We start from the raw sequence: 15,189 nt of genomic DNA, 5'->3' as shown, positions 1-15,189 counted from the left end.
GTCAACATTTTCTTTCTTACATGCCTCATTGGCCAGTCGTAGGGGAGAGTATCCACTACAAGTTTTCCAATTGAAGATCCAAGAAAAATATTGGTAACATCATATGTAAAGAAAATACACTCAGATTATAATGCAAAAGCACTAACAATTGCTTTGAGATCTGGCAGTCAATGACCACATTAAACGTTGCCTTTTCTTCCTTTTCATTGTATAAAATTTTCACATTCTGCGGACATATTTCTGAATTTTACAACTTATAAAATTGAAATGCATTTTAATATTTTCCCTTTTGTTGATCAACTTACTGAGAAATTTACCAAGATATATAGACAAAAATCGTAACAGTGAGTTTACATGGCAGTAGATTACCAGCCGGGTGAGGAGCCAACCAGCGATGAGTGTCGTGCTGGGTGTAGCCGAGTGTAGTTACTGATACTCCTCACACATGAGCCTCAGTATCCTGTGCAGGTACACGTGTAGTGTTGTGCAGCGTTACGCCCAGCTGTCATCACCTCTAGTACACAGGAGGTGTCTTGTGAGCTCCATTTCGCTATATAAGAACCATAATCCTGGTTGGGGGAGCAAGAAACACACAGGCAAGCGGAAGATCCAGCTACAATCACTCTTACTATCGATGGATCCTGAGGTTGAAAAACAGCTGGCACCGCTGAGGGCCAGGTGCAAGGAACAGGTGAGAAGTGCTCAAGATATGGAATAATCAGTTTAATTGAAATGATGGAAGGCTAAAGTTACTGTTAGAATATAACTGTAGGACAAGAGGGAGATTAGATGTATAGGTTAATTTATAGTAGTGCACCATTCTTTCTTTGGGTATTGGAAATATGTGTAAAAAAAACAAAGAAAATTACCCCAAACCAACCTAACCTAAGCTAACCGGTTGATATAGGAATAACCCGCCAGGCTGCATAGCGTCGATGCGGCCATATCATCTCACGTCCAGAAATGCCTCAAATTTCACCATATTACATTAGGTTCTTTCTGTTTAATATACCGGGGAAGTTAGGTTGGTTTAGGTAGGTTTGGTTGGTTAGGTCTTTTCTTCATAATCACACAAATGTTAAGTAGCGTTTATTTTAAAAATACCCGTTTTTTAACATTTTCACAATCTTCAACAGTGTCCACTATAATATAACAATAAAAATCGGCGTTTTTATAATTGTTTTCAATCAATTTCGCCTGCGGGTTAGTCCTACATAATTACCAACTAGCCTAACCTGGTAAAATTGCAGATTACAGCAACCAAAGAATCTGATTAAAAAAATTTGATTTTCTAAGGGTTTTTGATGCGATTGGTTCAAATCTGACACTCGTTTTTATTGGAAATCACTCGTTTTAAATTTAGCCCCCACCCCCCACTCATTATAGTTCTATTGCTTGCGTGTTCTGAATTCCCGGTACTCTGTGCTTGCTAACTTATACAATATAATCAAACTAAACCCCAGACCCCCAAACTCTATATAATAACCCTAGAGTCGTGTGGTCAGCCTCCACAAGAATATAAATAGCTGCTACAGTGTTTCTTACCTTACTTCGAGTCAGAGTCTGAGTCGGGGACCAGAATGGGTAAATTTGCATTAGTTCACACATATCTGCTTGAAAGTCAAAACTATGTTTTTCAAGTGCATTTTTGTGTTTTAATTGGTTTTGACCTTGATCTCCGTCGGAAATTGCCTGTTTTTTAGTTATCGGTGGTTTTAGGTGGGTCATTTTCCGACAAAAATCATGGCCAAGCCAATACAAAATAAACCAAAAAACACTAGAAAAACATGTAAACCTGACCTAACCTAACCAAACTGTCACCACGATGGAATCGTTTATATCTTAACTTATTGGCCTGGTTCATGCCAACTATGTTGGTCTGGACGATATTTACACTCATTCTTACACTTAGGACACTTTACCGAGGTCGGGAGAACCCCATGAGATCTAAAAAATGCGATAGCTTGTTCGTTTTTTTCCCCCAAAACGCACCATCAGCTCCATATAATTGAAGTGACACCCATCACACTCTTCCATGGTCTGAAATGAATCTGAATTTCAAAATATGAGACCTAAAATCACAATTGAAACTCATTGGGCAAAAAATACCACGAATTAAATCACAATTCATTTTAATTGGTGCCCCAAAAGGCTTTTGATTGGCCGCGTGACATGTGCGGGAACGCATGCGCATGGCGATTTATGAAGGAAACACGCCGAATGGGAGGTGGGGCAGGCGATAATGGCGGAAGATTAATCAAAGCAAATAGAAAAATATTTGGCATGCGCTATCTCCGTTATTATATGTTTGCTGCAGTAATGTAATAGAAGAAAATTCTCTTAAAATTAATGTCTTTCTTGAATGTGATAATAGATTTGGGGCAGGAATGTTGTGCGAACTAATGCAAAAATACCCCAGAATGCATCTTGGGTTCCTCTGCTTTCTAAAGTTTCCTTATTTTTAGAATGAAATAATACAATAAACTTCCAATAATCGAAATCGCACCCAGCACATAATGGCTCCATATTGCAACTGATTAAAAATGTCCCGCATCCTACCACCCACGCCAAATATTGAACACTAATTGGTTGAATCAAATGTTGAGATTTTTTTATTGGATTTGATTGGCTGTTGCCCTACCCGCGGGAGGTAAGCGAACATATGAACACACAATTTGAGCAACAGCGTAGAGGCAACAGGTGCTCTGATTTTATTCTTTTAAAAATTCAATAACTTCCTTATCAATTTGCGACGGAAGTGTAATATAAGAAAATTATCATAGAAAAAATAGTTGTATCGATTGAGTGTAGTGAATTTCCGGAATTCTGTGGTTGCTGTAAACTGCAATATTACCCATAATCTAACCTAACCTAATCAGGGGGTCCCCCTGATTTGGTTAGATTAGATAGAATGGTGCACTAATATAAAAAGACCGATTTTTATTTTCACAGAAGATGCTGCTGTCTTTACAGCAGGGCTTGTTATTATCTTATTTGGTTAATATTTACTGTAGTGGCTGCCAACACCTATGTTACTTGATTCCACAAAGTGGGCAGGGCTTTGGGTATTATTTGAATTTCGGTCATCCTAGGAATCTTATGAATTAGGGTAGGCTAGACATCCAAACTATCTTTTTCCGATGGTTTTTTTTTGTGTGTTTTGAACAATTTGGACCTACATATTTGTAAGAAATCACAGTTTGGATATCCACCATTAGATACAGGGATGACCAAAATTACAATTTTACCGGGCTTAGAAATTGAAAGAAGTTGTGGTGTAAAGACGAGCAAAAATCTGACTCGACCATATCGAACTTTGGAGCAGATGGTTAAAACCAGAAGTTGTTGTTGGATTTCATTTGTTTTTTCCACAAATGTTCTTTGGATGATGCACAGAACCTAATAGAATCTGACCTAATCAACCTAACTACCTAGCCAAGGAGCGGCCCCTCTGGCATATTAAACAGAAAGAACTTACTTTGATATCTGGAACCAATGAAAACAACTTCCTTGAAGCAGCATGCTGTAATTGCACATTTTTTGTGGACATGGGAGTACACTTGGACCGAGTTGCTCAGTTGCTGCACTGAAACAAAGAACATACGACAACACTTGCAATTAATTTTTAATGACGAATTGTATTCATGATAATTTCCTTCCCTCTGTGTCGAGAGAATTGCTCCTTCGAATAGGACAAATGATTGGAAATTAAATTAAATATCTGGACCATCCTATCAAAAATTCTTTAAAATTTTATTATCTCTAATGTTAGTTTATGGTGCTGAATAATCATGAAATATGAATGAGAAAAGACATAATATATTTTTATTAACAATGTACAGTCAACCCTCGCTTTACGGGGTCCCACTTTACGCTTTTCCACGTTTACGCGGTACCCTGCCGAAACCGGAATGCTCACTTTCCACGGTGTGTGTACCCTTTTACGCGGAGAGCCAGGCGAGCAGGGTGCACACAAGATCGCCCAGTCATCAAAACATTACCGAGTTCTTCACCCGCCACCCACCACAGCCGGCCCAAGTCAGTGATAGTGATAATGATAGTGAGGATATGGACTTTGAGGGGTTTGACAAAGAGGCCCTGCAAGCCTCTGTGGTAGATAGTGATACAAGTGATACAGGTGAGGGCCAATAATCTGCCCCCTGCCTCGGATCCAACCCCCAATCCCCGTGTGCCCAGCCATCTTTTCTAGTAATGTAAGTGTTAAAAAACCTAATATTATTGATATTTTCTTAATTATTAATTGTGTGTGCATACCATCATAAAATTAAGAAGTTATTTTTACTACAACGTAGGTATTGTGTCTGAAAAAGTGGAGTTTGGGGGTCGGCCCGGTCTCTATTTCAATTAATCCCATATGTTATGTTGTTCACTTTACGCGTTTCTCACTTTACGCGGGCCGCCGTGGGTTGAATTAACCGCATAAAGTGAGGGTTCACTGTAGTCCAATTTACTGTGGTATCAGTAACGTTAATAAATTTTTAAAACAGTTTCCGGTGCTCATTGTGATATTTAACCATCAAAATGTCACTAGTGTACTCCTACAATGCATTTCTGTGGTTCCTCCAAGCAGTTGGTAAATTTTTTTTTATACTGTACCTGCCACGGCATTTTGATATAATTTTATTAAAAAAAAAATTAAGCAGGCTTTGTGGTTAATATTAAGCTGGTGGCTTTTTGCAGTTTTCAAGACAAAATGGTGTACTGTATTTGCTCTTTTTGCATTAAGAAGGTTAGGAGGTTCATTTTATTCTTGAGAAAACTGTAAATTAAGTGACGGAATTGTGTTTTTCTTATTTTTTATGTATTTTTTTCTCCCATAAGTAATTAACATACATTAGTACCTCGATACACTGGAATGATGGGGTCAGATCCCAGTTTGGAAAATGTGAAAGTCAAAAAAAGCAAATGTATGAAGGGGGGGTTACACTGCTTATATGGACTGTTTAAAAAAAAAGTCAATTGTTATAATGCTATTACTGTGCTTCAACAACTAAGGTCTGTAAGTGCATAACAAGGTTAGTAGAACACTATTACATCAACAATAAAAAAAAAGTTGAAAATCAGACTGGTTGTCAACTACTTTTTTCACTGAAAAGATTGTTTCGTACTGTAAAGTGTTATATATAAGTAACCATAGAATTTGTTTTGTGAATAAAGAGAAAACTGTATACTGTACAGTACTGTACTATAAAGATAAAAATAAAACATAAGAGTGTAGGGGTATATTGTGTGTGGGATGTGAGTGTGTGCTGTATGTGGGAACTTGTGGCGGGCAGGTGGGTGACACCTCTCTTCCTCCCTCCCAGGATCCATTTAACATGTCTTTATGCAATTTCACCATAATTCTCAAATTATTTAGGTTTATTTGGTACAGGGTTGATAAAATGTCATAAAATAATCAACTTTCCCTCAAAAAATCCCACACTCAACACCATTTTCTATTTTATCCTCTTCACCACTGATCGGCTCTTTAGCCACTTGGGCGATCCGTCACGTCTCTGTTACGCACTGTTGGCAAGTACTGGGCATGCACTGGCTCCTGAATGTATCTGAATCTGCTCCAGTGTTGGTCAAGTCTAGCTCACACTCGGTGCTGCCTTAACACACACTGGCAGGTTGTTCCAAGAATTCACAATTCTCACTCCATAAAAGTTACCCCTCACAGTTTTCTGGACTTTCTGCTTCTTCAACCTTGAGCTGTGACCCCTTGTGGGGCAAGCGTCCGCCAGCTCCAGGTAAGGACACTCGACTGAGTAGTGCCCTTTGAGATGTTTATACATCCTCAATTAGGTCCCCCCTTGCCCGTCTATAGTATAAGCTAGGTAGTTGCAGGCTCTCTGATCTCTCTGGGTAGCTGAGGTGCCAGAGTGCAGGCACCAGTCTGGTGGCCCTCATTTGGACATTTTCAGTCAACTGACAGTCCCTAGCATATCTCGGGGACCAGACAGGGTGACAGTATTCCAGACGGAGAAGCACCTCACTCTTGAAGATCATTAAGAGGGATGGACTGGAGATATGTGAACGACCTTATGAGGCCTATTAATCTAGTTGCTTGATTCACCTTCTCACAATGGCCCAAGAACTTCAGTTCATTGTCAACATACACGCCCAGGTCCTTTTCACATTGTCTCAATTAATGCAGTTTTTTCATCCTGTTGGGACATATGATACAGCTCCGTACCATTGGTATGTCCCAGGTGCATCCTTTTACACTTTGCGACATTGAATTTTAGCAGCCATTTCTTCAACCATTCTTGAAGCTCACAGTCTGCTTGGTTCTTAATTTCCCTAAATAACTTGGCATCGTCCGCAAACATGAGTCATAGCGTCATTTTAAATTCCAAATCGTTTGTTTAAAAGAGCAAACGGATCCCTCCCACCCACAACACCTGTCCTCAGTACTTAGTAAATACAGTATAACTGTAGTGTATTTATCAGCAATTAGTAAATAATACTGTATTGTACTGTACAGTAGTACAGAACAATATTAGTTATTTCTTGGTTTATTCACTGATCAGTTGTCTAAGTATACAGTACAAGTACTGCAACCAAATAGAGTCATCATGTATCACTCAAAAGCAATTAAGTTGTTAGGAAGGTATCACCATACCAAAGATTAGACACTATGTCAGGGCCTGCCCTAGTTATGTGCAACCTGTGCGGCTCACAGGGCCCCCGTCTCTTAGGAGGCCCTCTACTGAGTACAACATACAATATTTGTTTAGTAGGATTCGTATTTCTACTCTGATGTATCATGTGGTGTGTGCATCTCAGAACTGCAGGAGAGTGTGTTTCAATTATCAGGTGCCAGTAAGTATGGGCTTTGGCAGTTTCTGTCTTTAAAAACCTGGCAAGTGATAATGATATACCTTCCTGTTACATATTTGCATGTACAGTATCTTTGTCTAATAGTACAAGGTGGTGTTCTCATAGAAAATCAGGAATATTTTGTATGTGGGTGAGGGACTGGGCACGATGGGAGAGTTGTCTAAGGAATGGGGGCCCCCAACCATTATCTTGCACAAGGCCACTCACAAGGTAGGGCCAGCCCTGCACTATGTTTTCATGGTAACCCTGTTGTCAGCTGATATGCTGAAAGCTCTCCTTAGTGAATACTGTCCTTTTATTTTCAAGTCATATTACAAATTTTGTACATTACAGTACGTATTGTGTTTTTCTATTATTGAAGGTGTTATGTTAATCATGGTGAATCACACCGTAAGAGACTGATTATACAAAAATACACTATACAGTATAGTCTGCATTTACGCGGTCAATTGAACCCGTGGAGGTCCACATAAAACGAGAAACGCGTAAACGAAATAACAGAACATATGGGATTAATTGAAATAGAGACTGGGCCGACCCCCAAACTACACTTTTTCCGACACAATACGTACGTTGTAGTAAAAATAACATCTTAATTTTATGATGGTTTGCACACAATTAATATTTAAGAGAAATATCAATACTAATAGGTTTTTTAACACTTACGTTAGTAGAAAAGATGGCTGGGCACACGGGGATGGGGGGTTGGTTCCGAGGCAGAGGGCAGATTATTGGCCCTCACCTGTATCACTTGTATCAATTGTATCACTATCCACCACAGAGGCTTGCAGGGCCTCTTTGTCAAACCCCTCAAAGTCCATATCCTCACTATCACTAACTTGGGCCGGCTGTGGTGGGTGGCGGGTGAAGAACTCGGTAATGTTTTGACGACTAGGTGACCTTGTGCTCACCCTGCCCGCGCCGCTTCCCGCGTAAATGATGGAATGAACCGTTTAAATAAAAATTGTTGGTCTGGCAAGGTGCCGCGTAAGTGACCAAACGCGTAAACCAAATCCGCGTAAATCGAGACTATACTGTACTCTTGATTTAACGGAATCTCATATAACGATCTCGATTTAGCGGAAGGAATGTTTAACGTTATTTTTCACTCGATTTAGTGAACTAGTTCGCTAAATTGAGATTAATTCCGTTTATATGTTCACACCTATGGAGACACCTCAGACACATGATACGTACAGAGAAACATTAGAAACATTATTCATGGCTTACCTTAAACTAGGGGTTTCAGTGTTTGTTCTAAATTTTTTCTATTTCCAAACTTTTTCCAATTGATAACCACACTCTTTTGACTCTCTTCCACACACCAATTCCTTTCTGAGAATTCTGAGAGACTTTCGGCATGATGTCTTGGCACAGTACAGCTCCTCCCCTACTTACGACGGGGTTAGGGACCCAAATCTAGGTCGTAAGTGGAAAATGCTTAAATAATACATAGAAACTCTGAAATGGGTGTCTCTTTTTCTTTTCAGCATCACAAAACTCTCTCTTTTAAGCTTGCCAGCCATTTTACAGTGAATTACAAACGAAAATTTTGTCAGTACACAGCGCAATCACTGACGTTGGGACTCGAAAATACGTAATTTGACAAAATTTTGGTACGACTGAGGTGGTCGTAGGTCTGGGTGGTTGTAAGTCTGGGAGGAGCTGTAGTTAGTTGACCGAGATGTAGACCAAGAGGTAGCAGTAAACAGCACACTCGGTGGCGGCAGGACACAGAGCGAGCAAATGCAAACAACCCCCAAGCAGCGCATTTGGCGCAGAATTTAACGGAATCACGCTCGATTTAGTGAACTAGTTCGCTAAATTGACCAAATATAACGAAAAGTTCGATTTAGCTGAAAATAATGCATAATATTGAATCAATAAATAAACCTGACAAATGCGGCAATGCCTGATCGCCCCCAGCAACCCCAAGTCTGTTTACATACACAGTATCTTCCCACTCATACTTATTAGCTCTTGTTAAGCCTACAGCAAACCTGATTAGACCAAAGTACAGTATTCAGTGCAAGTGTTGTTCTTTTAGTAAGATTGTTTTAATTTTGCTTATTTCTTAAAATACTGTACATACTATACATTATTTCACCCATTTCTTAAAACCCTTGAGTATTCCTGTTAAATATAATATATACTCTACATATAAAGTTCATCATGTACTGTTTATGAGTGTAGGTAGCAAAATGCGGCACACTGATTCGATACATATGATGGCAGGACTCTCGGAGTGAGACACGTGCCGCACAGACATTCAACCACACGTACGAACGCACAAACCATCCAGACTGATGCTGTATATCCACCATGTCTATCCAATGCCATTTTTGGGTTAGATTTGTTGTTAACATACAGTTGCTTCCACCAGCTATCCATACATACAAATGCATACAGTGACTGTTACCTTACATCATATTGTATAGGAAATAAGATGAACCTTCCTATCCTAATCAATATAAACATGGACTGTACATCATTGTAATGTTAGGTTGTCTCATCTTATGTAAATCATATGTAGCTATTGTATTGCATGTACAGCACTGGTAAATGTAACAGTTGCTGGAAGCATTGGTATTGAGAGGTCACAGGAAGTGTACAAATGTCAAAAACCCATCCAATATTTATAGGAAGAAAAATTACAGAAAGTAAAAAGAAAAAGTTGGCAAATTTCTTAACTTAATTTACTATATCCTCAAGATTAGAAAGCTGTCTTCAGTGCAGTATTAGTGGAAAATTGGTAGTTTAGGGGGCTCAGGACTTTTTAAGTATTGCCTATCAAAGAGAACAATAAAAACTTGGGAAAGCATCAGTTGTAAATCAATACAGTATTGTACAGCATTATGAATCTGAAAAAAAGAACACTGTAAAATACATACAGTATTGCTGGGTTGACTACCTGACTGTTCTGAAACCATGGCTTCCAGTCTGGTGAAACTATGACATCATTGAAAAGTTCTCCATTAAGGCTATATAATATATACTGTACTGTACTTGTTAGAATTTACTGTATGTAAAAAGTTGTAGAATTTGACTGTTAACCTGCAAGCAATTTTTTCAGGACAACTTTCTTGACTTTTTTTTTACGGGGAATAGCCCACCCGGGCACAGGTCATCGATCCACAATGGGGCCTAGGGGCGAAAAATAGGAGTAGAAAGAAATTGAAAAGAAAAAGATTATATTAAATTACACCACGAAGATGCCGGAAAACCAGCTTTTTAAAGCGAGACATTGTATGAGTATGGAAACACAGAAGACAGAGCATTCCACAGTTTGGCTGTATGAGGAAAGAAGGGGTGTTGTGACGGGTTATTCTAGTGTGCATGACAGCCACAGAAAAACTGTGGGCACCGCAGGCAAGACGAGTGTTACGAGCCCACGGCCTTGCCGGCAGTACACAGTACAGGTAGTTCTGCTATAACGCGATAATTGTGTTCTTGTAAAATATCGTGTTATAGAAAATCGCGTAATAGAAATAACAGGGCTTCTGGAGAAAATAGGGTTAGGTGCAGATTACTCGAAATCGAAAAAATTTAGTAGTTAGCCTAACACAAAGGATAGCACAGTCTAAATAAATGTTACATTCATATCTAATAATGAAATCATACAGTAAATGTAATACTTTACCTTGACAAAATATGAATGTAACTTGATGGGGGAGAAGGGTGATTTTGAGGTTGATAACATCGAGCTTCTCTTCAAGTGTTATATCCTTTCTTTTACGATCATCACCGGGAATTCTATCACCAGAACGCTTCTTGGAGATATTCTTCTTTACCATATTCACAGTTAATACCACAAAATTGGAGAAATAGTAAGCAAAAATCGCGTTATAGCAAACAAGCGTTCGCGTTATACAAGTATTGTTCCTAATTCATAAATCGCGTTAGAGCAAATTCGCGTTATCAAAACACGCGTTATAGCAGAACTCACTGTATGCCAAATCCACCGAACTTTGCCCGTTAAAGTACTGTACCTGTAAAAGAGAGAGAGTGAAGCAACATTGCAGCTAAGAGAAAGGAAAGCGAGATTATCAACTAAATTAGGAGAGTTAATTAGACGAAAGGCCTTTGATTCCACCCTATCTAACAGTTGGACAGAAGACCCACCCCAGATATGAGAGCAGTACTCCAAGTTAGGACAAATGAATCCCTTATATACTTGAAGCAACTGCTCAGGAGTGAAGTAGCTACGGCATCTGTACAACATTCCCTGCTTTCGGGAGGCAACTTTAGCTCTGTTAAGGATGTGTGGCTTCCATGACATATTAGATTTGTAGAGCGATAGCTAAATTACTTTTATTTCTGACCCAGAGGTGTTTTACCAACCTTGGGATTATGTTTTTTTTAATTTTAGTACTGTACAGGCATCCCTGGGTTACGGAAGGTATGTGTCCCTGAAAGTTTGTTCGTAAAGTGAAATTCCGTATCGCGAAACCATAATTCCCACTGAATTCCATTATATAATTGGAGTTGTGTTCCCAAGGAAATATTTTCGGCAAAAAGACGTAATACAAGCACATTTATGAATGAAAATAAATTATTTGTTTAACACACAAATTGATTATTTTATGATATAATATGATAATAAATATACAAAACACTTGAATTTAACTTCCCACAAATGATGTTAAGTGCTGCCTTAGGTGAGGTGCTGAGGCAAGGTGGTGCAATCGGAGTTACTGGGAGGGAGACGGGAGACTACTGACTCCTGCCTCGCCCTGTACAGTATTGTAGCAACCACCAAGGAATCAACACGAAATAAATGTTATAATTTTGTGAATTTTTTTCTAATACAGTAGTATTGAAAAAAATATAAATTTACCCAATTTCCATAACCAGAGTTTCCGTAACTGGGGGATACCTGTAGCTGGAAAAATGCTTTTGGGTTGATCCTTTCTGACAATTTTTATTCTGTTTTTGCATAATATCCATTTTTTGTATATTATATACATGTTCTTATTCCAGGGTGACATTGTCCGGAAGTTGAAGACCGATGGTGCACCTGAAGTGGATGTCAAGCGTGAAGTCCAAGAATTAAAGAGTCGTAAAAAGGTATATTGTACAGTATAAATTGCCAAACATATTTGAGAGAAGTATTGTGCAGTACTTTTACTGTACTACATCTGTGATCTCATTTTATTTCCTGTATATCCTCTGTTAATTTTCTTTGAGGCTACTCCTCCTTATTGTATTCTGTAATTACTTCTCTAATCAGGGTGAAGTGAAGGCATTGTTATAGGGGAAATTATCTCTACCTTAAGTAACAAGACTCATTTCCTTTGGACATCAATTCTTTTGAAACAAAAGGTCTATTTGGAGGAAAGAGCTACAAAAGCTGAGGAATTTTAGCACTTGTAAATGAAACAGGATAGGGGTATAGCACAGCTAAATTTTACAAGACCTTTCACTCACCATTGGTTGTAAAAGGTGATTGCTTGACCAAACTCCTATTTTAGTATGTATTGTATTCTGTATAGAGAGACTAGACACCTGGGTTGGGGAAGGACACTGTCATATATGAGGCCCCCCGCATCGTAAGGGTTACTCGCGCCAAAATTTGAAACCGAGAAAACTGCGTTTGAAGTTTTTCTAACTTGCACAACATTGTTGTTTTTTTAGATACGTACAGCATTCATTTTTTATGTATTTTGAAGCTAAATGACTGTACTTGCAGATGGTAGATTGTTGCAATGTTGACTTGAAGCAACAAAACACCCATCCACATATGGCTTTTTTTTTACTTTAATCGATATCAGAGTGTAGATCCCACCACAACAAAGGAGAACTGATGGAGAGGGAGAGAGGGACTCCGCCTCATTGGCTGGAGGGGCCGTGACATAGATAGCAGACACTCACTGTCATTGGCCGAGACGGGGGAGGAGACTGCAGGCCGGCCTCTGTGATTGGTTGCCCACTCCTCACTCACTCACTGACGGGACAAGAGCACCTGACGACGCAAAAGCCACAAATTGATGTTCTACCCTATTTTCAAAGGACTTTCAACCTTATTTACAGTGTAGTAAGGAGATCTTATCAACTACCACCGTATAGAGCTAGGCCGAAAATAGTGCTTTCCAACACAAAACGGGTTTTGCCTGGGTGATCTGAGTTACCCTTACGATGCAGGGGGCCTAGGATTATACAGTTATCTCCCAGTTAGCTGGAATCTGCGATCCTCGGAATTCTCCAATAGCCGGAAAGAATTTTTTAGCCTTCCAAGAAATTCCCGGGGGAATTCTCTCCAAATCTGGGCATGGGAACAAAGCATGGAGTTGACTTGAGGGTAGACTCACATTTTTTCTACATTTCGATACATTTGTTGGCTTGTTTCTGATTATTTGCGAGAGGATTTTCCCATTACAGTATTATTTATTTGTGTGTGTGTGTGTGTGTGTATACACATATATAATACCAGTAAACAAAATAATTGTCCAAAGGGCAAACACGTGAAGGGAATATACATTTCTTTCGACACCAGTAAAAAAATTTATCCCCCCCCTCTCCCTGGTCAACATATGATATTCACGGCCATTTTGAGAACTTAACCGCTGTGGATTTTAAGGGCTTGCTGTATGTGCTTATTATGTAAAAATAGGAAAGGTAATTCCTCTTCATGTAGTCATTTCAGTTACTGGCAGTCAAGTAAAACTATGGTATCAACATCACTATGATATAATAAAGAAATAGAATTTACATATACTGTACTGTAATATATAATTTATCTATGCAATTGATGGAATGCAAATTATCTACATTATAAGTTAGCATTGACAGCTTTATCAGATAAGTAACTTGAAGATGTAGTGAAATTACTTTCCCCGAATGTACATATATTATAAATACAGGTATGCATGTATGTAAGCACGCATGTACTGGTAGAATGACCTATACAGTATGTGTTTCTATCCATAAGGGAAGGGGTGCTCTTACGACTGTCAATAGGGTTGTGAAGGTACTGCATAAAATCGTACTGGATCAAGATGAAAAAGTTTTAAGAACACTGACCTAGGCCATAGGCTCGTACGCTTAGTTGATATTCTGCTGCCATTATATAATCTTATTATCTCTTATTTTCTTTTATTTTCCATCTTCTCAATTCAAAGGAATTACCCCCACAAAGCTATGAAATCAGATTATAAACTTGGAGATCTTCACTAAAATCTATTTTAAACTTTTACCTATCAATTGTTTTCAAATTTAGTCAATCATTGTTATTATTTTCTTAGCAGAGTTAAACAAGCAATGTAAGTTTGTTATAGGCTCCAATCCAACCAGATACAAGAAGATTAAAAAAGATGGGATTCCCAGAGTGGATGAAATATTTGGCTATTATGAAGTTTTTAGTTTGTTTAAATACACAAAAAAATTGCTACGAAATTTAATTCAACTAGACTTAATACTATTGTATAAACTCAACACTAGCATGGGCAGTGCTTATGAATGCCTATCAATCATATGACAGCTCTGAAAAGAAAAAATTTCACTTCTTTTTGTAACATATACTACAGTACTGTACAGGTATCCCTCGATAAACGAATGTGTTAGGTTCCCCCAAAAAACATTCGTTGGGTGATTTTTCATATCTCGAATAGAGGAACATGGTAAAAATAGGGATCGGTTCACCGATAATAAAAATACCTACAAAACATAAAATCTGTTCAGAAACAAGAAAAAACCTAACTAACTAATGATAAATATGTAGTAAAGTACACAACTACTGTAATTTACTACCTAACACATTAAAAGCATTAATGAAATACTATTTAAATGTGAATACAGGTTGACAATCCCTTATCCGAAATCCTTGGGGCCAGAGGCATTTCGGATTTCGGAATTTTTCGGTTTTCAGAATGTTTTTTTTTTAGCCAACCCGGGCACAAGTCACTGACCCATATTGGGCCTGGGGGGCCAAAATATAATAATAAGTATAATAATAATAATAATTATAATAATAATAATAATAATAATAATAATAATAATGTAACAACAATAATAATTCATAGGTCTAGGTCGTGTTTCTCACTTTTTATCTTTTTTTCATTCTTGTCATTCTTTATAATTATTATTATTATTTTATTAATACAGTATTATTATTATTATTATTATTATTATTAATTTTATTATTGTTATCATTATTATTTTATTTTGGTGTATTTTTTATTAAAATTTTTATTTACTTTAATTATTATTATTACTATTACATCCCCCCCCCCAGGCCCCGATGTGGGTCAGTGATCTAAGCCTGGGTTGGCTAATCTCTGTTTAAAAAAAAAAAAAAAAATTGCTCCACAAAAAAAAAACTTTAGGATTTCAGAGCTTTTCGGT

At 38.1% G+C, this 15,189-nt stretch overlaps 1 protein-coding gene across 2 annotated transcripts in view; it reads left to right on the top strand.

Moving 5' to 3' along the window:
• Window positions 1-398: 398 nt before the first annotated feature.
• Window positions 399-15,189, top strand: part of LOC121862329 (glycine--tRNA ligase-like) — a 52,573-nt gene continuing 37,782 nt past the window's right edge. For both annotated transcript variants that reach the window (XM_042360523.1, XM_042360522.1), the window contains exons 1-2: window positions 399-691; window positions 11,830-11,916. In XM_042360523.1, coding sequence (XP_042216457.1) covers window positions 446-691; window positions 11,830-11,916 — 333 coding nt within the window. In that variant the 5' untranslated portion in view covers window positions 399-445. The remainder of the gene's footprint in view (window positions 692-11,829; window positions 11,917-15,189) is intronic.

The sequence above is a fragment of the Homarus americanus genome, unplaced genomic scaffold, assembly GCF_018991925.1.
Source record: "Homarus americanus isolate GMGI-L3 unplaced genomic scaffold, GMGI_Hamer_2.0 scaffold31037, whole genome shotgun sequence".
Classification (NCBI taxonomy): domain Eukaryota; kingdom Metazoa; phylum Arthropoda; class Malacostraca; order Decapoda; family Nephropidae; genus Homarus; species Homarus americanus.
This window is presented reverse-complemented; position numbering and strand designations above follow the sequence as displayed.